Source organism: Peromyscus californicus, unplaced genomic scaffold, assembly GCF_007827085.1.
Source record: "Peromyscus californicus insignis strain IS unplaced genomic scaffold, ASM782708v3 Scaffold_21__1_contigs__length_65335640, whole genome shotgun sequence".
Classification (NCBI taxonomy): Eukaryota; Metazoa; Chordata; class Mammalia; order Rodentia; family Cricetidae; genus Peromyscus; species Peromyscus californicus.
The window spans coordinates 62,601,507-62,626,255 of record NW_026294514.1 but is presented as its reverse complement, the minus strand read 5'-3'; the positions used below and the strand labels follow the sequence as shown (position 1 = coordinate 62,626,255).

General features: G+C 41.6%; 2 protein-coding genes across 6 annotated transcripts in view; both read left to right on the top strand.

The window, feature by feature from the left end:
* The first annotated feature begins 288 nt into the window (after positions 1-288).
* Dis3l2 (DIS3 like 3'-5' exoribonuclease 2) overlaps positions 289-24,749 on the top strand; it is a 330,432-nt gene continuing 305,971 nt past the window's right edge. For 2 of the 5 annotated variants that reach the window (XM_052750515.1, XM_052750512.1), the window contains exon 1: positions 490-897. The gene's annotated coding sequence lies outside the window, so the exon portion shown is untranslated. Of the gene's footprint in view, positions 423-486; positions 898-15,630; positions 15,687-24,749 lie in introns of those variants that run through there. The other 3 variants (XM_052750513.1, XM_052750516.1, XM_052750514.1) reach the window with 3 other exon arrangements.
* LOC128117447 (ornithine decarboxylase-like) lies at positions 23,060-24,396 on the top strand (the record flags this gene model as incomplete). Its single annotated transcript, XM_052749337.1, has 1 exon — positions 23,060-24,396. A coding segment is annotated over one exon (639 nt), but the record flags the coding sequence as incomplete, so codon positions are not given.

The following is a 24,749-nucleotide window of genomic DNA, read 5'->3' as shown; positions in this document are numbered from 1 at the left end:
CAGTGAAGGAGTGACAGGTCAATGGATGGATGAGTAAGAAGAGTTGGTAACAAGGAAGGCGCTGGCGTTGTTCACCAGCGAGGACACGAAGCCCAGGGCATCCTTAAGCCTGGTGGCACGGGCAAAAAGGCATCGGCTAGGTGGTGGGTTCAGATCCTGCGAGAGGGACCCCGAGCAGAAAGTGGGCTCGGTTGCCGTCTCCCAGTCGTGAGCTGCCCACGCGGGGTGGTCCACGCGCCGCCCCTCGCTCGATCTCACGGCCCTGCCCCAGCGACCACCGCCTCCACCGCCCACTCGCCCTGCGCTTCGCTCTTGGCCCCACCCGGCCACCGTCGCTCACTGGAACGCTCGCTCGTGACCCGGAAGCGCATTCTCCCTAGCAACTGCGGGTCCGCGGCGGCGCCGGCCTCCGGGGAGCGACGGTGAGGCTCCTGCCCCCTCCCCCTGCGCACGCCCCGGCCGCCGGGCCTGGCCTTCCCGCCGCGCCGCGCTCCGCGGCCCGGGCCGTGCGCCCTCGCCTCACAGGGCGCCCGAGGCAGGCGCCTCCGGTCGCCTGTCGACGGCTCCGGCCTGGCCTCGGGCCCCTCACGCCCCGCGGGTCCTTCCTTTTGTAGCGCCGTGCAGTGCGTGAGGAGGGAGGCGGGCTCGGAGCCGCTGGCTGGGAGGACGCGGCTTCCCGAGGCTCGGGTGCCCTGGGGACGTGCTCTCGTGGTCCTGATGGCCAGGACTGGCGCCTCGGGAGGGAGGGCTGAGCCGCAGCCCTTGCAGGTGGCCCGAGCTCTCCAAAGGGATACACGTTATCCATCTGGGAGGGACGTGGAGACTCCCTGAATCGTACACCCTGAACCGACGGTTTCCCGGGGAGTTAGCTCTCCAGTTAGGAATGAACTGTGGTTGGTTAGTATATTGTATCGGAGATGTTGTCGCTTCCAGTTTTATACAGAAGGAACTTGACTAACCTTGAGAAAAATTTTCAAGTAAAATTTACTAAGTTGGAGTAGGGGCTGGTGTTAATATATCTCTGACGTACACTTCAAAAGATAACAGTGGCACTGAAAACCTCTCTTTTTTTTTTTTTTGGTTTTTCGAGACAGGGTTTCTCTGTGTAGCTTTGTGCCTTTCCTGGATCTCGCTCTGTAGACCAGCCTGGCCTCGAACTCACAGAGATCCGCCTGCCTCTGCCTCCCGAGTGCTGGGATTAAAGGCGTGCGCCACCACCGCCCGGCAAAAACCTCCTTTTGAGTCTGGACAAGTGGTACAAAGAAAACTTGAGACGTTGTTGGTAACTCCTGATTGTACTTAATGATGATGGAGTGGAAACAGAGATGTGAATAGTTTGTGGAATTATTTAGGAATAAAATGCAGGAACTTACTAAGATTCACCATTCAAAACTCTATCATTTCATTTCAGTTAGTATTAAGCACCTGCAGCGTTACGAGATTGTACACATTGCCCCATTGGGAAGCAATAAGATGACATTTGGTTAAATACAATCTATGTGATAGGTATTAAGCGCTGTGTAGTAGGCTAGAGGCTGGAGAAATGAATGTAGGCTGGTATTTTCAGGAATATGTTTATGGATGAAATAATAGTTGATTTGCCTCCAAAGTATAGATACGTTTTGTATTTGTTATTGGAGGGGACTGAACAAACTAAACAATTTCTCATATTCCTTAGGGTTTGGGAAATATTTCCATATGGTGTTCTTTAGTTCATTTTGAAAATCCTAAAGTCACTTGATTCTGATCCATTTCTTTCAAAACACACCACGCACAAATCTCTGGTGTTTTTCCTTTTTGAGATCTAAAACAGGGTCTTTGCCGTTAGAGATCCTTTGCTTCTGCAGTCAGTCTTATGTTTATGTTAAACACAACAGTTTAAGTAGAGTTACTGTTTAATATGTACTTAAGAGGCTTGTGAAATTTTATTCTTGACTGATATTCTTGAGTGTTTCATATGTAGCAGGCACTGTGTCAGGAGACAATGAAAACAATGGTTATTCAGCAACCAGTTGCCATGTTTTATCTGTGGTGTGCTCGTGTGTGTGTGTGTGTGTGTGTGTGTGTGTGTGTGTGTGTGTGTGTGTGTGTGTAGCTTATCAGTCTTTGATGCTCAGCACTTAAGCCTCGGAAGGACATTAGCAGTTCAGATAAGGATTTTAGGCTATTGCTTTGCAGATCCACCAAAGATACAATTATGAAGATGAATAAACTTTTAAGACCTTTTAGGATGTTTTATTGCTTTCCTGTAGATATTATATTGTTTAATCTAGTTATTAAACAGATAACAGAATGTCCACCTGGTCCCAGGCATTGTGCTTGGCTGTGGAAGTGAGATTGAATACAGACATAATCCTGTTTTTAGCAGATAACAATCCAGTAACCACACAGATGTTAAGCTGCAGTTGTGATGTGTTGAGAGAAGTCACACATGAGATCTGTGAATGGAGATATTCAGGATGCATGGGAAAGGAAGTGCTTCAGTGAGATGGGTGAGCAGGGCAGAGACCCTGGGATGGCAGGGTGGGTGGGAGAGGATCAGGGACACTAGGTACAGCTTTAGAAGGGAGCTGGAGGCATGTGGAACAATCTGGTAGGACAGAGGGCTGGAGGAGTGGAATGGGGCCAGATTGTGCTGGGCCTTGTAGGCAGCTGAATTTTTCTTTGTGCTTTGAATAAAGAGAAGCCTCTATGAAGGTTTTGCTTAGGGACTTAGGCTGTGTGTAGCATGGGGATGACACAGTATGCTTGTGTCTGAATAGTCTGCTTTGTGTTTCTGCCACCAGTTAGCATTTGAATTGTGTTCTCGACCCTTGCTCTTCGACTTGCCCCCTATGCTTTATTTTGTAAATTTTAATTAAAGAAAATCTAAATTTTAATTTATTTGTGTGTGTGTGTGTGTGTGTGTGTGTGTGTGTGTGTGTGTGTATGTGTGTGTGTATGTGTGTAGGTCTGTGGACAACTTATAGGAGTCTCCTCCTACCAGGTGGGTCCTGGGGGTTGACTCAGGTTGTCAGGCTTTGGGGCAGGTGCATTTACCTGCTGAGCCATCTCACTGCCCCTCCCTCGTGCTTTATTATAGTTGGAGAAACTCCCATGGCCCACTAGAAATATGTACCCATTTTTCTTTTACTTGGAAATAAAAAAGAATTTTAGGGATTAAAATAGGCCAGTGGGGCCAGTTGATGAGAAATATTTTGAATCGGTACTACTCGGGAACCAGTTTTTGTGCTTTTTTTTTTTTTTTTTTTAACTCCTTTGAAAAAAGTAGTAAAACACGTAGTATAAAATTTACTGTCAGGCTGGGAGAATTCGCTTAGTTGGTAAAGTGTTTGCCACACACGGGGACCTGAGTTCCATATCCCCAGCACTCATGTAAAAAGCAGACTGGTGGCATGTGCTTGTCATAATAGTGCTGAGAAGACAGAAGGATCCTTGCGGCTTGCTGGTCAAGCCTAATCTGTGAGCCCCGGGTCCCAGAGAGAGGCTATCTCAGAACAAAACAAAACAACAAGCAATCCCTCCCAAGTGAAAACCAGAGCAGACAGTTTCTGAGGAATAACACCTGAGGTTGACTTCCGACTTGCACGTGCTGGTGTCCATCCATAGTTCTAGTCATTTCTAGTGTACAGTTGAGTGGTGGTCACTGTTGAATGAAGTGTCACAGGTCTCTAGAGCAATTCATTCTCTTCTTCCTGTTGTTGGCAGCCACTCTTTACTCTGCTGTTGGCATTTTGGCCATTCGTAGATTTGAAGTGAGTGTTGCACATTTCTCTGTCTGTCCTTCCATCTCTTAGTTCAGTGCTGTCAGTTTGTAAACACCCAGCTTTTCTAGTCTTTGGATTTTACTCACAGGACCCGGGTGAAAGGGTTTTTTAAAGTCTTCTTTTTATTTTGCTAGTAGTGTGGGGAGCCCTGATGCGTTGGGAAATGGTCCCTTTCCTTCAGTTTTCTGTTAGTTTGTATACAGTTGGTATTTTTTCCTACGTGTTATCAGTATTTATTAGTGTTCCTGTCTGGTCTAGTGTGGGAAGGTGGGTTTTTTTTTTTTTTGACTAAAGTATTCATGATACCTGTTTCTTTTTGGTTGAACTTTGGTTATTCCTTTCATTGACCTTGAATATTTTTCTTGTCTTTTCTTAATATGTTAGCTTTTCCTCTGGCTCATTAAGGATATAGAGTGTAGTGTGAATAGCTACAACTTTCATGCTCTTTGTTGTCCTTCCGAGGCACTTCCCTGCTCAGTCTTTTCTTCACACTCCCTCTTCTAAACCCACACCCTGTTTATTAATCAATAAGGAGTGCACACTAGGTGGTGATGACTTCCTTACTTTGTATATTCAGGAGCTGAAGCTTAAGAAAATGGGGCAGTTTGATTTGGTCAAGGCCAGATAGCTAATCGTTCAGATTTCAATTTAGGTTTTTTAGTTGTATAACTTGATTCTACAAGACAGATAAGTATAGGAATACAACAGGAGATAGAGTAGGGAAGGCGCCTCCTCGGAGAGGAGTTGGAAAGAGCACACAGGTCATGCTGTGTATAAAAGACTTCCAAGGGTGCAGGAAGTGTTTGGGATGAGCTTTGGAAGTCAGGAACTTTTGCAGGCCTCTAGTGTGAGAGAAGCATCTGAGGGGCTGGGTGGGGTGGGTGGGGGCAAGGTGAGTGTGTACTGCAGTGCATGGACTTGAAGAGTGGGCATGTATTTGGCTGGATTGGGCGTGGCTGTGGAAAGCAGATGACAAGGGAGTTGGACTGAACTGTGGAAGTGGTTTTTTTTTTTTTATGTCTGACTTCAAAACAGTCTTTTGTATGTCTTTAGCTACTGTATGAGTCTGATCCCGGGCAGGCAGCTTTTAAAATTTGCCTTCATTACTTAGTATAGTCTTGCACATAATTAATTCACAGGTTCATTGATTGATTGATAGCGTGTTTTCTTACTGTTACTTAGTTACTTTATTAGTGCGTGTGATTGAATTGTTTATTGTATGAGAAGTCTTGAATCTGTGTCCATAAAATTCCTTCCAAAGAAGTCAGCATACTTTATGCTAATTCATTTATTGATTATCTCAGCAGTCAATTTACTATACCCAAAGACTATCCCACTATCACAGGAACTTAGAATCCTGCTTCAACTATAGGATCATTGGTCATTGGGTAGCTGTTTTTTATTTTTTTCCGTTAACAATTAAACATTTTTTATGTGTGTGGTTGTTTTTTTTTTTTTTTTTCTTAAGAGCATGAGTAAGAAGCCTCCAGCTTCTCAAATTCTTTTTATTTATTTATTTATTATGTATACAGCATGTATGACTGCAGGCCAGAAGAGGGCACCAGATCTCATTACAGGTGGTTGTGAGCTACCATGTGGTTGCTGGGAATTGAACTCAGGACCTCTGGAAGAGCAGCCAGTGCTCTTAACCTCTGAGCCATCTCTCCAGCCTGTGTGTGGTTGTTTTTGCTGTTTATGTCTGTGTACCATGTGTGTGCGGTGCCCTCAGAAACCAGAAGAGGGCACTGGATCCCTGGAATCCTGGTTACAGACAGTTGTGAGCTGCCGTGTTGGTGCTGGGAATTGAACCCAGTTCCCCTGGAAGAGCAGCTAATTCTCTTATCTATAGAGACATCTCTTCAGCCTCCATTGTGTGGCCTTTTACTGTAATAATGAAAGGAATGCTCAGTGTGGAGGACAGAGCTCAGGGATTTTGCTCATTCTGCTTGGTAGGGAGGAAGCATGTGCAGTACTGTCTTTGAACATACAGCCACATGCCCACCACAGGAAGAACTGACAGTGATACTGCAAAGATGGGATTAAACTCACTCTAATCTCGAAATTGAGAGCTGAGGTTTCATTGACTTTTGGTCAGTTAAAAATAATCAATGAAAAACGTTTTACTGTTAAAAATCACAGCATGCAGTGATTTTTAATTGCATGTGCTTCTAATTGCTTTTACAGATCTTTCTATTGTGGTATATTCAGGCAAACATTATCTTTGCTGGTGTCTGAAGTGATTGTCACCGGCTTCTGTTTGATCAGAGAGTGCATTGCTCCTCGTTGTCCCCCACCACTGTCCCCATGGATCTGCAGATGGCTCCTTAGGAGGACGTCACAGTAGTGAAAGACTGAGTCTAGAATTAAGACCATGAGTATCATTGTATGTACAATCTTGTTTGTTTTAAATTATGGGTTTATAACTGAGAAGTTGCAAAAAACAAACAAAAACCAAACATGTATAAGGTATCCCTGATAGCAGACAGAGTGCCCAGGTACAGGGACTGCTTTAAGAAATCACTGTAACTGAAGGCTCTTTGCCTCTCTTCTTTTTTTTTTTTTTTTGGTTTTTTCGAGACAGGGTTTCTCTGTGTAGCTTTGCGCCTTTCCTGGTACTCGCTTTTGAGACCAGGCTGGCCTCGAACTCACAGAGATCCGCCTGGCTCTGCCTCCCGAGTGCTGGGATTAAAGGCGTGCGCCACCACCGCCCGGCTTTGCCTCTCTTCTTAATGCCACCTCTTCCCTCTCCTTTGTGAGGTAACCTGAATTTTGTATTTTCTTTATACTTGGACCACATAGTACATCACAGTATAAGTATTTTTCCCTTTGGAGAATGTCTATTTAGTTTTGTGTGGTGTCTCACAACTGAAGTCTCAGCACTTAGGGGCTGGGTTTGAGACAAACCCTTGATTCAAGAAAAGAAATGTAGACTTTACTACTTTTTAATTAGTTTTTTCCTTGTATTTGATCTTCAGTTTGAACTTTTCAGTTTCTATTTTTTTTTTTTTTTTTTTTTTTTTTTGGTTTTTTGAGACAGGGTTTCTCTGCGTAGCTTTGCGCCTTTCCTGGAACTCACTTGGTAGCCCAGGCTGGCCTCGAACTCACAGAGATCCGCCTGCCTCTGCCTCCCAAGTGCTGGGATTAAAGGCGTGCGCCACCACCACCCGGCCAAGTTTCTATTTTTTTTTTAAAGATGTGATTAGAACTGTGCACACTGATCTTAGTATGACTAATTTGTCATCTGTTTCTTTTTTTTCTTTTTTTTTTTTGGTTTTTCGAGACAGGGTTTCTCTGTGTAGCTTTGTGCCTTTCCTGGAACTCACTTGGTAGTCCAAGCTGGCCTGAACTCACAGAGATCCGCCTGGCTCTGCCTCCCGAGTGCGAGTGCTGGGATTAAAGGCGTGCACCACCACCGCCCGGCTCATCTGTTTCTTTTTAATGTTGAATCTTTTTGGTCAAGAGCAGAATTTGTTAATTTTTAGGTCATTTAAAAATGCTTTAAAATTTTTCAGGTAGTGGTGGTGTACACTTTTAATTCTAGCACTCAGGAGGCAGAGGCAGGAGGATCGATCTCTGAGTTCCAGGTCAACTTGGTCTGTAAGAGTGAGTTCCAGGACAGCCAAGGCTATGCAGAGAAATCCTGTCTTGAAAACCAAAAAAAAAAGGTCTTAAAATTTAAATTTACGTTCTGACTTCAGTGATAATGCTGTATTTATGCCATTAAGTACTATGCTTACTGTTTTTGAAAGATATATATTTTTAAGAGATTTGCTTATTTTTATGTTTACTTTATATGGATAATTGTTTACCTAAGTGTATGTCTATGTACCAGGTGTGCGCAGTGCCTGTGGAGACTGGAAAATAGAGGGTGTCAGATCCTCTGTAATTGGGGCTACAGATGGTTTTGTGACCCACCACATGGGTGCTGGGAATGGAACCGAGGTCCTTCAGAGGAGCAGCGAACTCTTTACTGCAGAGACATCTCTTCATCTCCTCTACCTCATCTTTTGAGGCAGGGTCTCTCACTGTTGTGGGGTCCTTCCATCTCTTCCACCCTCACTCGGGTTAGGATGCATGTAGACAGGGTCTCTCGCTGTTGGGGGGTCCTTCCATCTCTTCCACCCTCACTCGGGTTAGGATGCATGTAGCTGTACCCAGTTTTCTTTTGTTCCCCACATGGGTCCTTGGGATTGGAACTCAGGCACCCATACTTGTATGACAGACACTTACTAAAAGAATATCTTCCCAGCCCCAAGTTTTTCATTTTCTTCTGTGCTTTGGAATAGTTTAACACAGCAAATAAGATATTTGCCTTTGCACTTGTTTATGGTAGACCATGTATTCAATCCTTAACTATTTTAGTCTCTTGCAGTTAAATCTGTTGCTATTCTTCCTGGTCACTTACCAGGTTTGGTGGGAAGTAGGGGAGTAGCTAAGAACCAGATTAATTTCTCTCACTTGTAGAGCTATTGTTTAGTATCATTTAGTGAGAAATCTTTTATTTGTTGAAACACCACCTTCAGTACATGTAAAAATTTGCATTTGTTTCTTATTTTTGTTTAAGCATCTTCTAATAGTGACCATAGGTAAGGTTACTTGAGAACTAATCCAAAAGAGATTTTTTAAAAACTATTTGGACTTTAGTCTGTTTTTAATAAAAGGGGCTGCTAATAGACCATTTTGAGTTGTAGGTTTTTAGACCTTTCTTTCCATTTTGGAAAAGTTGTTGAGAGAGAGGTTTTCATTGGATCTCATGAGCCTGATTTGATTAAATGGTAGATTAATTTGCTGGTCTAACAGAATACAGTTATAACAAAGTATAGTTGCCTCTCATTTTCTTTTCCATTTTGATTATTTTGTGTGTGTGTGTGTGTGTGTGTGTGTGTGTGTGTGTGTGTGTGTGTGTGTTTGCTTGTATGTATGTATGTTCACCACTTGCACGCTTGATGTCCATGGAGTTCAGAAGGGGGTGATGGGTCCTCTAGAACTGGAGTTATAGATAGTTGTGAGCCACTATGTGGGTGCTGGGAACTGAACTCTGCAAGAGCAACAGTGTTCTTAACTTCCGAGCCACTTTTCCATCCCTGTCTCAGTTTCTGTAGCTCCAGGAGCCTGGAGCTTTCTAATGATGCTAAAATCTGTTATATGGAACAGTGCATTTGCTTGTGACCTATGCACATCCTCTTTGAAATCACCTCTAGTTTAGTTGTAATATCAAGCAGTCCTTGCATTGTTTAAGGAATATGACAAGGAGAAAAGTTTACGTATATTCAGCATAGTTTTCTTGATTCTTTTCAGTCTGTGTTGGTTGAATCCAACAAGGTAGAACCTGTGGGTATGGAGGATCTAGTGTACCTTTAAAGGCTTATACAACAGAAATTTACTACTCAAAGCTCTGGAAGCTAGAAGCCTGACGTCCAGGTGTTGGCAGAGTTGACTCCTGAAGGCTGTGAAGAATCTGTTCCATCTCTCCCTCTCCTAGCTTCAGGAGGTTGCTGGCAATCTTTGACATTCTTTGGCTTTTAGACACATCATTCTAGTGTTTGCCTTAATCTTCACATGATGTTATCTCTGGGAGTGTGTCTGTGTTCACATTTTTCCTTTTTACAAAGGTAACAATCATTGGGTATCCCCACTCTTTTTTTTTTTTTTTTTTTTTCTCGGGACAGGGTTTCTCTGTGTAGCTTTGCGCCTTTCCTGGAACTTGCTTTGTAGACTAGGCTGGCCTCGAACTCACAGAGATCCTCCTGGCTCTGGCTCCCGAGTGCTGGGATTAAAGGCGTGTGCCACCACCGCCCGGCAGGTATCCCCACTCTTATTTGACATCATCTTAACTAATTACTTCTGCAGAACCAAGTAAGGTAGCATGCCATTAAGGTTTAGGATTTCAACATCTATTATGTTAGTCTGCTGTCACTATAATAAAATATCTGAGATGGCTAACTTATTTTGGCTTATAATTTTGGAGGTCCAGCTTATGAAGAACTAACCCTGTTGCTTTAGGCCTGTGATGAGGTATTACGTCATGGTGGGAGCACATGGCAAACCTAAATTGCATATGCTGTGACCAGAGAGCAAAAGAAAGAAGGGGAAAGAGGATTCCATAACCTGGCCCTTTTCTGGGCCTCACTTCTTAAGGGTTCTGCTACTTCCCAATGCCTTTAACACACGGCTCTGTGGGAGCTATTCAAGGTCATAATCATAGCACTTTCCTTGCTTCTGCAGACAGTGTATCTACCTGGAAAACTGGGTGGGTCTGGGTGGCAGTGGTTTAGAAACCACTGTAGTTTAAAACGGGAGCTAATGTGGGAAACTCTTGACTAGGAATAAATAGATAAATGAGGTTCTGCTATACACTGATCTTCACTGACTGAGAACCTGAAATTTATCAGAGAGAGAAGCTTCACAAAGATAGATGTTTCTGGGGCCCAAGGAAGAATGCCCTGTTAGAATCTCTCAGAGTTGATGAAAAGGATTCTAAGCTCCAGGAAAAGAATAAAGATTCTGAGCTAAGGAAGAAACCTTAGCTCCTCACCTCTGAGAACTGGCTTATGTTTGTTTAAAGTACAATTGACCTCCTTATCCATGGGGTCTGTACATAATGATTCAACTGACAGAGATCGAAGTCATTAGATTTGCATCTGCACTGAACAGGTGTGCTCAGGATTTACACCATACTGCAAATTATAATGAATATAAAGACAATTCTTTCACAAACATATATGCGTGTGTTGGTATGTATTTCTCTCTCTGTGCACATGTGCACATACATGCATGTTTGTATGGGGGCTAGACAACAGCTCCCAGTATCTTGCTCAGGGAGGCCATCCGTTTCCTTTGAGATGGAGACTCTTATTGGCCTGGAACTCAGCAATCAGGCTAGGCTGGCTGTTCAGTGAGTTTCAGGGATCCTCTGTCTGTGCCTCCGTGATGGGATTACAAATGCCAACTAGCATGCCTGGTGTTTTTACTTGGGTTCTGGGGATTGCACTTAGGTTCTGTGCTCGTAAGGAAGTGCTCTATTGATTGAGCCATCCCTTCCCCTGTCGAGATAGTTTAACGTATATAGACAGATAGGCATAAATGCAGCTCTTATTCCATTTAATATAGGGGACTTGGTCATCTTTGGATTTGGGTATACATGGGGTCTTGGAACCAATGCCCCAAGTAGAAAGACTATGTTTAAGGCCTTGAGAGACTGGGAACCACTTTTGAATTTCCTTTCTAGAATCTTTAACTTCTCAAGTAAAGGGAGAAGTGGAGACTGGAAACTGATATCAACAAAGAGTGAAGTCGCCCTTCTGCGGGAGAACTGGAGAATGCTGTTTCAGAGACCCTTGCTAGAGACAGGCCTTACAGTCAGTGGGAACATGTTGTATATGAGCTATGCAAGAATTTACAAGGTAGAAAATACAAATGGAGTTCTTTATAGAGTTTTCTAATTAACCACTATAAAGTTTTTGAATTTCCAGAGTTTCATCACAAAAATCTTTTCTGGGATATAATTAAAAAGCTGTTTTTATATACTGTATTTGGACACCACTGAACAACTGGAATGCTTTTTCTGGTGATTGTGTTGGATTTCCTAAGTAGACAGTGATTCTATTTATAATTGATCATTTTTTAATACTGTTTATATTGCCTTTTATGTATCAATGGCTAGGTCCTTTAGAATGGCATTGGATAATGAGCACTATAACTGTTGGTAGCCTTTTCCTGTCTTAAATTGATTGGACTGCCTTTAGTGCTTTTATTGTTTATATTATTTTTTATTCTAGCTTTTTCTTTTTGAGACAGGGTCTTTATGCCAGTGATTCTCAACCTGTGGGTCATGACCCCCAAAGACCATCAGAAAACACAGATATTTATATTATGATCCATAACAGTGGCAATGTTACAGTTATGAAGTAGCAATGAAAATAATGTTATGGTTGGGGTCGCCACAACCTGAGGAACTGTATTGAAGGGTCGCAGCGTTAGGAAGGCTGAGAACCACTGCTCTATGTAGTCCTTGCTGTCTTGGAACTCACTCTGTAGACCATGCCATGAGACTTGAACCCTTTCCACCTGCCTCTGCCTTCCAAGTGCTGGGATTAAAGGCATGTGCCACCACACCTGGCAACCTTTTTTCTTTTTCAAGTTTATTTTTAAGTTAAACCTTTAGTTTTGAGATATTTGTAGAAGCAGACACAGTTGTAAGAAACAATAGAGACAGAGCCCAACGGCCCTCACTCAGTTTTCTCTAGAATAACTAGTACATTATCAGAGCCAGGACATCTCAGCCACTGTCTTCCTGTTTGCCATGTGCGGGTGCTCTGTATTGGCATTTTTCCATTTTCACTTGTACTCACTAGTGTGTGTGTGTGCTGTACATCTGTGGGTTTGTGTGGTCATCACACTAGAGATGCAGAAGAATCTGCTACAGAGGTCACTCACATTGCCCTTTAATATTTAATAGCCTCAGTCATGTCTGTCTCTCCCTAGCCTGGCCACCACTCAATTCTTTTCTATAGTTTTGTCATTTCAAGGGTGCTACATAAATGGAGTCACGTAGTGCATAACTTCTGGGATTTCTTTTTTCTTGGTATCATTCCCTTGAGCGTCATTCTAGTTGTTGTGTGTATTAGTTTGTACCTTTTTATTGCTGAGTAGTAGTCTGCAGCATACATGATCATTCTGTTGAAGGAGTGTTCTACTTTTGGCTGTTTGAATAAAGCTGTTCTGAGCATTCATGTGCAAACATAAATATTCATTTCTCTGGTATAAATGCTCAAAGTGCACATGCATTTTGATTCTCCTGTGGTCAACAGTTACTCTTTGTGTTTTTTCTCCCTTTAAATGCTGTGAGTAAACTGCATAAACCTTTACCTCCAAATATTTCAGTGAGTGTTTGCAAGAGTAAAGACATTTTCTTAGATATGCACAGACATTATCAGTTTAATTTAACATGGATACTACTTCTGCCAGATCCACTGTCTCCTACATTTTTATCACCTGATACTAAGGTCTCTTTTAGTATTTTTTTTTCTCTTTCCATTTTAGTATAGTGTATTATCTTATGGACTACTCAATACAGCTTTACAAGGCACATTTTATTCTTATTGACCCATATGGACGATGGAACCAAGGCAAAGAAAGGTGAGATGCTTTGTCCAAGTCTCAGCTTTCCTAAGATCTGAAAAGAGACTAGATTCAACTCTGGTGTTTTGACTCTCAGGGTCTCTTAACCACTGAGCTGTGTGGTCTTCTATCAGCTCATAGTAGCAGTGTTTTCATTTTCTTATGTCGTTAGCATAAACAAGTGTTACTTTATTTGTTCGAGAGTATTCCATCCATTTTGTGATGATTAGATATTTATCTCTTTCAAATGGAGCTAACAGCCTATTTGCATCTGATTAGTGTTTATGCTACAGCAAGAAGTAGGGATACTTGAAATGAAGCTGAGCATTTGAGAGTTGAGGAGACCCTAGTAAGATGCTGGTCTCTGCCCCTCAGGAGAAAGAAAGATTGTTCTTTCAGGATGTTCTTCAGTGCTCTGCTCAGTCTCTAATTTCTAAAAGAAAGAGTTTCCTCTCCCTGCAGTTTTACCTTTCTATTTTTTTAGGCTTCATTGAAGGCCACTCCTCACCTGCAATACTATCAATTGTATATGTGCAGATTTGCCAAGCTTGTAGTTGTTGTGGGAACTGTATCTCTGGTTTCTTCACATCTGCCTTCTGTGTGCTAGGCCTCTGTATGATTGCAGCTTTTGAATTTAACATACATTCAGAGGCAGCTAGATCTTAATGATGTATTTTCTTCAGTGACAAGTTGAATACTTGCAGCTTGAAAAGGTAAAACAATCATAGGAATTTCTGAGCTTTTCTGTGGAACTGACTTGTGCTCTGACCCTCTGCTCATAATAGTTGCATGACCACTGGCTCACTTCCCTGGGTACCAAGGCCATGGTTTATTTTGTCTCCCGTAGACGTACAGATTCTAGGAGGGTCAGAGTTGTACTTCAGTATTTTTGAAATTATTTCAGTTATTTGCTTTCCGTGGATTTTACTGGTTTTCTGTATGTACCTGACATTGTTAAGCACTGAAATCATGGGATGGCTCTTGTGAGTGATGGTGTTACCAATGAGCTGGCTTGGGTTATTTCTGACTCTGTTTGGGTAGGAATGGAGTAGACAAAGAGTGACTGTTTTAGTGTTGGTGGTTCTGGGCCCTTGCGAGCTAAGAGCCTATGGGTTAGACCAACAGACTTATCCCTCTGAATCCTGAGGAATAGGGGCTTATGGCTCCTAGTTCTAGCTAGAGGCCAGAAACTTTCAGTCCTAGATGCTTAGGTTGAGGGTTTACTGTTCTGAGCATTAACTGCTAGTGGTGTAACACTCTAACCAGGAACCACAGTGCATCGCAGTGGCTCTGCATTGATAGTAGCAACAGCCGCAGCAGATGGCCAGCTCTTAAGCCCTGAGAGTCTGGACCCGTGACTTTCTAGGGACTCTTAGTCCTTAGAGCTTGGCAGTTCCTGAATTCTTCTAATTCTCACCTTTATCTCATAGTCTTGGGCTTCTGCGTCCTTTCATCTTCTGATATTGTCCTCTGCCATCTCAACTGCCTCACTCTCTGTAGAGTTTTAGTCCTCGTTTGCTTTCTGTAAGTTATCTGCTTTCTTGCCAATGTCATCTCCTCTTTGTACTGTCAATTTAGCCTGTTTCTACTATAAAAGTCACAAGAAGAGACTGTTGGGAGAAGCCTTCTCAAAAGGTGTCTTAGTTGATTTCAAAGTAAGCTGTACAGTCTGGTTATATAGTTGGGAGGTTGTGTGTGGGAGGGCATGTGTGTAGCATGGAAATGAAAGATAGAGTTGGACCAATCATAGTGCAGTGTTCAGTTCCAGCAATCACAGGCCCTATATAGGGACCAGTCACCAGCTTTGCATAAGGACCAATCACAAGTTCCACATTGCACATTTACTTGCTTCTTGCTAAGTTACTGAGGAGTAACTTGAGTGAGAATAGCTTCAAGGTTATCTAAAGATTACGGAATCTTGCCTTGATTGGAATGTTGCCTTCCCAGGCCAGTGCAGGCTATCTGGAGCAGTTGTGACTGGAGCATGCCTCCTGAAGCCAGAGTTGTGGCTTTAGCTGCAATGTTCCTGGCAGCTGGCATGTTCTCAGAGTGATAAAGTGTCTGAAGTAGCGGGGCTGCCTTGAGGTCAGTCTATCCAGTTGTTAGAGCAGAGGCTGCTAGGTTGCTAGTCCCTACACCACACTGCCAGAAATAAGTGGTGTCTGTCTACCTCTGTTCACTTGAGAGTCCACTCCTCCAAGTTCCAGTGCTTTGCTCGTTTACAGGAAAGAAAATGGGACATTTATAATAGACTTAAAGCTTAACACAAAACCTGTGTTTATGGAATTATTTAGCAGTCCTTGAAAGCAGTTAGCAGACTTTGCCACCAGTCCCTATCTCAGGGCTCTACAGAGTTGGGTCCCTTTGACCTCGGTAGTTTTTAATCTGGGAAATGTGGAAAAGCTGCAGACCTTAGGGTCACTTGTCATCCAAACTCATGTTGAAAAGTGCAAATGTCGAAAGTAATTTCTTCACAGAAATAGGAGCTAGAATCAGGGTTGGCTTTGCTGGGCCTCTCAGATCCATCACTACAAGCTGGGCAGACCAGGTTGGCTTGGGGGCCATTAAGCTGCTCACATCTCACTGTATGTCTGAACGTAGTGCCGTAGGCCATTTACTGTTCAGAATTTTGTGTCCTGCATTCCCCTTTGATTCTTGAATGATACTAGATTTTTTTTTTTCTCTGACTTTGGGCATTTTGAGATGTAGTTGTTTGTGACTTTGTATGTCTTCTTCTAGGAGTGCTGTCCAAGACATGATACAGACCTTTATGTTGTAGACCAGAATGTGGCTGAGTCTGTAAGTAGGAATTTCCAGATGTTTGTAGTGGCAGCCCTGAGAGTGTTTGTTATACATTATTATAGCAGCACTTTACCAAGGACAAAGTAATGATATGACTGATCTTAACAAAACCAACTTTTGTTGTTACTAACTCACAGAAGCCAGCTTGATAGTAATATTTTGTGTCAAATTTAAAGAAAGTTTTGACAAACACTGGCATTTTATTTGAAATGTTATGAACCTAGGGAAAGCTAGTTTCAATTCTTGTATGTTTTAGTCATTTTGTTCAGCAGATTGTAGGTTATGAAAGTCACATATTTTTCAAATTGCCATGATAAAATTGGCTGTGTAGGCAGGCTTCACAGTCCTCTTTCTGTCTTATTACTGTTTAGATGATGGCAGTAATTGCTATTGAAATGATGCAGATGACTGGTAGATGAGTTATTTTTCAGCTCTCGTTAAGTTTCTCTATCACACCATGAAATTTGGATTGTTCCTATGGTAGCCCTGCTTCATACAATTTGTAGTTTATGTATGTAAAGGCCTTAAGTAGTGTTTGTTTTTCTTTTATGTGCACACATGTGCATGCATGTGTGTGTGTGTGTGTGTGTGTGTGTGTGTGTGTGTGTGTGTGTAAATATGTATATGTATAGAAGCTGGAGGACCATTTCAGGTGTCATCCTTGAGGATAGGGTCTTCTTGGTCTGGAGTTTACCAATTAGTCTAAACTGGTTGACCAGTGAACCCCAGGGATCCTCCTGTTTTTGCCTCTGTATCACTGGGATTACCATGTGCTTCACCGTGCCCAACCTTTTTATATGGTTTGTGGGGACTGGACTCAGGTCTCTGTGTTTACAGAACAAGTACTTTATAGATGACCCCCGCCTTCCGCAGGCTTATAGCTGTAGTTGTTACTGAGTTGATTGCTAACTAGGATATTTTGACATTATGTCTGGGTCTGGGGGTATAGGCCTATAACCCAAGCCACTCAGGAGCCTGCAGAAGGAGAGTTGCAGTTCAAGGCTAGCCATGGTGGATAACTTAGGGACTCTCTATTAAAACACAAAAATTGAAGACAAAAGGACTGCTGATGTAGCTCAGTGGTAGGGCACTTGTCTAGCATGCATGAGGCTTTGAGTTAAATCTCTGGTACCACAAAGACAGACAGACAGACAGTAAGAATTTGGACTTTGTAACCCATAATTGAGAGTTTTTTTTTAAAAAAAGAGATTAAAGAGTTTTTTCATTAATTTATTATAATTTAAGATGTGGGTGCTTGTTTTGGGGGTAGATGAAACATATTAGCTATTAATTCATAGTCAATGAACCTGATAGTGAACATATAGATGATCATCAAAATATTTCCTACCCTCCCCATTTATTCTTGACCCTAGCTCTCATTTTGTAGCCTAGGCTGTCTTGGAACTCACTATATAACCCAGGTTGCCAAACTTAGAGCCGTCTTCCTCACTCAGCCTCCCAAGTGTTGGGGTTATGGGCATGAGCCACTATGCCTGGTGTGAATATGTATTTACTTTAAAAATTGAAATTATTGTTCTTGTGTATGTGTGGTATACTTGTTAGGATTTCTGCTGCTGTGATGAAACATCATGACCAAAAGTAACTCAAGGAGGAAGGGGTTTATTTTGCTTGTACTTCTGTAAGTGTAAGAATTGCCACACTTGTGGCAATTCTGATTTTTCTCAGGAAGAATGACTTGTATATCAGTATGTGACTATTTATTTTGTGTTCTTATTTGCATGCTCTCTGGATTTCAACTTTGCCTTAGGTGTGTTAGCTGTCTGTATTAGAGTATAGGACCTGTCCAGTGTAGACTAAACCCTTAAAGTCTGGCTGGGCTGAAGCAGTAAAGTAAGAGAAAGAAGGGGTGTCACCAGCTGTCAGCTGTAACATATATATACATACATATACATATATATATGTATGTATATATATGCAGGTTTTAAAACTTTTGTGAAAAAATTTACACACAGAGGTAGAGAGATAGTGTGTTGACCACCCCTCCCCCCATTATAGATCCTCAAAAGTCAATACTTGGGGTATATTTCCCTTCCCCACCTTTAAAATTTATCTTCCATTTGCTGACATACTACAATGCATACATCTTCAACATCATTTAGAAACACCACACACACACACACACACACACACACACACAAAATCTCATTCTGCAATGTGAATATTTTCCTATGTATACAGTGCTGTTGCTGTATCTAATACAAAGTTGGTTATTCTCTGCTGCTGTTGGTTATTTCTATCTACTATAGAAAGCATGTTCATGAGTTTTTTAAGTTCTTTGAATGTAAAGAGTCTTTTCCTCCTTTGGTCTCATGCCTTCTGCCCAGAAGGCTATGCTCTGAGACATTCCCTTAGTGGACTTAGCTCTAGTATAACTTTCTCTAAAGAGGTGTTTCTTAATAATCACCACAAATAAAAGCAGTGTCTTTTTTCCCTATCGTGTTCACTGGTCATGTGTGCAGTGTCTTATCATTCTAAACTGGAAGTACCATGACAAACAGGGGTGTGGTTGGTTATGCTTATTGCTTTCCATCCAGGGCCTGAAGAAGGCATAGCATGTAGTGATAAATGTTCATGAACTCGACATTAATAATAAGTGATTCCAAAATTTGCTTAATATTTTGTAGCTATTATCTTTTCCTACTACTGACTTCTATCCCAGAGCCTTGCTCCTCTCAAGATCTTTAGCAAACAGCTGTGCTAGCAGAAAGTGCTGGGTTGTTGTCCCTTTCAGGACATTTGATCTTCAAAATCCTCAAAATATTTTGTTAAATATAAATGAGTAAAGTTACTTCTGACCCATTAAGAGATTGTGTTTTACTGACATAACTCTTATTTGAGATCACTTTTATTTGGTCTTACAACTAGTAAGTCTGTTTTGGTTTATGTGAAACAGGATGGAGTGATCTTTAGCCCACATATCCTTTAATTGATAATTTTTTTTTTTTTTTTTTTTTTTTTGGTTTTTCGAGACAGGGTTTCTCTGTGTAGCTTTGCGCCTTTCCTGGAACTCACTTGGTAGCCCAGGCTGGCCTCGAACTCACAGAGATCCGCCTGGCTCTACCTCCCGAGTACTGGGATTAAAGGCGTGCGCCACCACCGCCCGGCTAATTGATAATTTGAATAGTTTCATGCATTATGTATTCCATGCTGAGGTGCTTAAAATTGTTATATTGTCAGTTGTTGGGAATATTGTTTAGTATGAGAAAAATGTAATTCACTAAAGCAGATACGACTCTAAAGATGGGTTCTTTAAAAAATGTCACAGATGGGCTGGAGACACGGCTCAGCAGCAAAGAACACCTACTGCTTTTCCAGAGAACCTGGATTCGATTCTTAGCACCCATATGTCGGTTCACAGCCACCTATAACTCTAGTTCCAGGACATCCTCTTCTGGTGTCTGCAAGTGCCAGGTGTGCTCACGGTGTACAGACATACATGCAGACAAAGCACCCACATCCATAAAAAATAAAAAATAAAAAATGTACAATTACAAGGGCCTGGTGTATAATGGTCCTAGATTTGTTCTTCAGCACTAAAAAGGAAGGAAGGAAGGAAGGAAGGAGGAAGGAAGGAAGGAAGAAAGAGAGAAAGAAAGAAAGAAAGAATTAAGAATTGTAGGCCTACAGGAAAGATTTAAGATTGGGGTTGGTGAGATGGCTCAGTGGCAAAAGCACTTTCTGCTAAGCCTGATGACCTGAGTTCAATCCCTAGCACCCATATGGTAGAAGGAGAGAACTGACTTCTGTAAGTTGTCCTCTGATTTCTGCATGCCTGGTGTGATACAAGTGTAGACACACATACACCCATGCACACACTAGATGAAAGAAGAATGTTACGAAGAGGAGGCAATCTTTTTACCACTGAAATTCAGCCTTATTCCCAGCCCCTGTCCATCATATTTGTGCTTCCTTACTCCAGTCTAGAATTGGCCATATTTCTAAAGAGCTGTGGTTCCTGTTAATATGTTAGATATTGCTGTTGGATCATCACTGATTCTAGGCTCTCAATAAATAGATGTGATGGTTTGAATGAGAATGGCTCCCATAGGCTCATATGTTTGAATATTTGCTCCCCTGTTGGTAAAACTGTTCGGGAAGGATTAGAAGTTGTGGCCTTATTGGAGGAGGCGTGTCACTGGCAGGCTTTGAGGTTTCAAAAGACCTGTGCCATTCCCAGTGTGCTCTCTGCCTCTTGCGTATGGATCAAGATGTGAGCTCTCAGCTGTTGCTCCAGCTCACTGTCGCCATGCTTTCACTCTGTCAGTGTAGACTGCAACCTCTAGAACCACAAGCCCAGTACAAACTCTTTTATAAGTTGCTGTGGTCATGGTATCTTATTACAGTAATAGAAAATTAATTAATACAACAGAGGTAGGCAAGAATATATGTATATATACTTGTATGTATTTATATATCTATAGACACATTTCTATTTTTATAGCTATTTTAAACAGTTGAGTTATGCTATATCTAATTCTATTGCAGTTTTTAGCTTTTATACTTCCTGTATTTGTAATTTCTTTCTTCAGCATTGACAAATCTGGTTTTTATTATCCACAAGTTTTTACTTACTTGTTCAATCCTAGAATATAGAGACTGTCTTAGAATTGCTAATTTATTCCTCTGTTTTATACTAGTTGTGAAAAACAAATCTAGAAACTGGAATTTAACTTTTATGTGTACTACTTTTTTTTTTTTCATCCTTTGACTTTAGCTAAAGGTTGTGCTCAAAAGCTTCTTGAAGCTGGGCAAGATGGGGCACACTTGTAATTTCAGCACTCTGGAGACTGAGGCAGGAAGATTGCATGGTCCAGGTCTGCCTGCGTTATATGGTGAGACAGTCTCTCAAAAAACAAACAAAAATAAAAAGAGTACTTGAGTCAGTATGTAATCTAAACCCTGACTTCTCTCTGCTGCCTCTAGAGAATTTATTTTTTTAATTGACAAATAAAAAATGTACATAATTTATGATATAAATATGACATTTTGATATGTATCCATTGTGGTATTACTGAATCGGCTGTGCACTACCTCACATACCTATTTTCTTGTGATGAGATTGTCTAAAAATCATCAATTTTCAAGTAGACATGTTATTAGCATGTAACAGAACTCTTTGTTTTGTATGAACTTTTTTTAATACAAAAAAAAAGGAAAATAAAAGAAGATATACAATTGGTTGGGTAGGGAATTTGGATAGATGTTGGGAGGCGTTAGGGGAAGAAGGTAAATAGAATCAACACCCAGTGTTTGAAATTACCAAATAATTAATAAAATGTTAAAAATACACAGCATAAAATTCTCAAAGAATTATCAAAAACATCATATTAACAAAGATGCTGAATTTTTTGCAAATGGATAAAAAATTGTGTATTTTAAACCTATGCAATGCTTTAAATCAGAAAAACATGTAATCATTTAGGTAGCACATTCTTTTTATAATTGCATGAATTTTCATATCCTTATAATACTGCTAAGTTTTTAAAAATATTTTGTGTCATTATGAAATATCATAAAATGAAATTTGTAACAGAACTCTTGAACTTACACCTTTGCTTTAACTGAAATCTTGTATCCTTTGACCATTATCTCCCCTGTACCTTCCACTCCTTTAGTCCCCGGTGACTGTGATTTGACTTGCTACTTTTAGGAGTTCAGCTTTTTTAGATTCCTTGTATAAGTGAGATACTATGAAATTTATCTTTATGTACAGTTTTATTTAGCACCTCTAGGTTCATCCACGTTATCACAACTAACAGGTCCCCCCACCCTCCGCTTTACAGCCCCTATAGTATTCCATTGTATCTATACCACATTTTCTTTATTATTTGTATACTAATGGGTGCTTAGGCTGATTCCATATTTTGATTTTGGCAATAATGCTGCAGTAGCCATAGGAGTGCAGATGTGTTTTATATGTGGTGCTTTCATTTCCTTTGGATATGTGTGTAAAAGTAGAATTGCTGGCTCATAGGATAGTATAGTTCTATTTTAAAAATCTGAGAAACTTTCACATTGCTTTCCTGAATAACTAATAATTAATGTTTCTACTAATTGTGTAATTGTCTTTTCTTTTACCAACACTTGTTACCATTTGTCATTCTGCTCACAGCCATTCTAACAGCTGTGGGATGGTTTCTCGTGGCAGTTTTCATGTGTGTTTCCTTGTGACACTGGTGTTCATATACCTGCTGGACAGCTCTGTGTCTGCCTTTGAGAAATGTCTGTTCAGAACCAGGTGCTTTTTTCTGTGCTAGGAAGTTGATTCAGTTCCATATGTATTTTGGATGTTTATGCCTGATCAGGTGAACGTTTTGTAGATGCATCTTCCAGTTCCACAGCTTGAATCCTCAGACCCTGGGTTGCTTCCTTTGCTGTGCAGAGGTTCGTTAGTTTGATGTAATACTGTCTGTAGTTTTGTTCTTTTGCTCTTGCTATCTGTGCTTTGGGGTTTGTAGCTCAAAAAGAGCAGCAGCAGAAGCCAAAACTTTGTCCCAGATCGATGTCACAGTGTCTACCTCTTTGCTTTCTATATGTGGTACTACACTTTCATGTCTTATATTTAAGTCTGTAATAATTTTGAATTGAGTTCTTTTATGTATATGGTGTAAGACAAGAGTCCTAACTTCATTCTTATGTACATAGGGTTCTAATTTTCCTAGTACTATTTATTAGGGACTATCCTTTTCCTGTTGTGTTTTCTTGACATTTTTGTTGAAGATCATTGGTTATAAATGTGGGTGTTTGTTTCTGAGCTCTTCTTTTTCATTGACCTGTGTGTTTCCATGACAGATGGTTATAAATGTGGGTGTTTGTTTCTGAGCTCTTCTTTTTCATTGACCTGTCTGTGTGTTTCCATGACAGAACCACACTGCTTTGATTACTACAGCTTTGTGATATACTTTGATTTTTAATTTTATTATATTCATTTGTATGTGTGTACATGCCCACATGTGCTTGTGTGTGTGTGTGTGTGTGTGTGTGTGTGTGTGTGTGTACCTCTGAGTGTGTCATTGGGTTATGGTTCCATTATGCCAAGAACAGGAAGCAGCTCAAGCCAATTTAGGCATTCTGCTTTGTATTAGACAAGCATAGCTACTTGGATAGCAGGCATTAGTGCCAACAGTCTTTCTCTTGACACTGTTGTAATACAAACTGTTGCCTTCACTCAGAGGCTGTGCTCATGTCCACTGCATTGATGCTGTGTTGCGATCGCTTTTCTCTGTCATCACAGAAAATTCTATGTACTTCTTTAGTGCTGGATCCTCTCCATTGAATGCCAGGTCACCAGCATTCTTAGTTAACTGTATTGTTTCCTTTAGCTTTGTAAGACTATGAGGTCTTAAAAAAAAAAAAAAGAATATGAGGCTCTGGACAAGTACTTCCCACCAGACTCTGGAGTGAGAGTCATAGCTGAGCTGGGCAGATACTATGTCGCGTCAGCTTTCACACTGGCAGTCAACATCATTGCCAAGAAAGTAGTGTGGAAGGAGCAGACTGGCTCTGTCGATGAGGATGAGTCAAATGAGCAAACCATCATGTATTATGTGAATGACGGAGTCTATGGATCATTCAACTGCATTCTTTACGATCGTGCACATGTCAAGGCCCTGCTGTCGAAGAGACCCAAGCCAGATGAGAAGTATTACTCATCCAGCATCTGGGGACCAACATGTGATGGCCTTGATCGGATTGTCGAGCGCAGTAACCTGCCTGAAATGCATGTGGGTGATTGGATGCTCTTTGAGAACATGGGTGCATGCACCATTGCTGCTGCTGCGTCTACTTTCAATGGGTTCCAGAGGCCTTCCATCTACTACGTAATGGCGAGGTCAATGTGGCAACTCATGAAGCAGATCCAGAGCCATGGCTTCCCACCAGAAGTGGAGGAGCAGGATGTTGGCACACTGCTGCCCTTGTCATGTGCCCGGGAAAGCGGGATGGACTGGTATCCAGCAGCCTGTGCTTCTGCTAGTATCAATGTATAGCTCTCACCTGCAAGTTTAGCTTGAATTAAGGGATTTGGGGGGACCATTTAACTTAATTACTGCTAGTTTTGAGGTCTTCGTAAGAGTAGGGGTTGCAACAGATGCAGAATGGAAGACTAGGAGATGGGTCACACTTACCTGTGTTCCTATGGAAACTTTGAATATTTGTTTTATATGGATTTTTATTCACTTTTCAGACATAATACTAACATGCCCCTCAGTTGCTGAGCAAGCATTTGTAGCTTGTACATTTGGCAGAATGGGCCAAAAGCTGATGTTGTGACCCATTTTGAAAATAAACGATCTTGAAATAATTGGGCATCAGGGAATGTTTGCAAGTGTCCCTTAAAGAAGGCACACACTTCCTGCACAGGCTGCTGTAGTCACAGCAGAGAAGGACAAGGTGGATGGGACGAGGCCACACCCTCTATACACAGCATCCGTCTGCTTAGTCAGCCCCGCGTGCGTGCACTTGGCTGTGAAGTTGGTGCCCAGAGCCTGTTGGTGAGGAATGTCATCTGCCCAGAGACCTGATGTCCTGGCCACATCCCAGGGAGGGCATCGGAGGCTCTTTGAACCTTGCCTGCAGAAACCCTGAATGTTCCCCAACCCTTGACTTCGCCTGCAGACCACCTAGTAACAGCTGGAAGTATCATACAGCACTTGGCAATCAACTTCCTGTAATAAATTCAACAGCAGAAAAAAAAAAAAAAGAATATGAGGTCTTTGAAGCCTGTGCTTCTGAAGATGTCTTTATTCTATATACTGCTGTGGATATCTCTATATGTGCTGTGAATGTGTTGCTCTGATTGGTTAATAAATAAAGTGCTGTTTGGCCAGTAACCAGGAAGGAAGTATAGGTGGGATAAAGAGAAAGGAGAGTTCTGGGAACAGGAAGGCTGAGTCAGGAGTCGCCAGGCAGACACAGAGGAAGCAAGATGTGAAGGCAGAACTGGGAAAAGGTACCAAGCCACGTGGCTAAACATAGATAAGAATTATGGGTTAATTTAAGTGTAAGATCTAGCTAGCAAGAAGCCTGAGCCATTAGGCC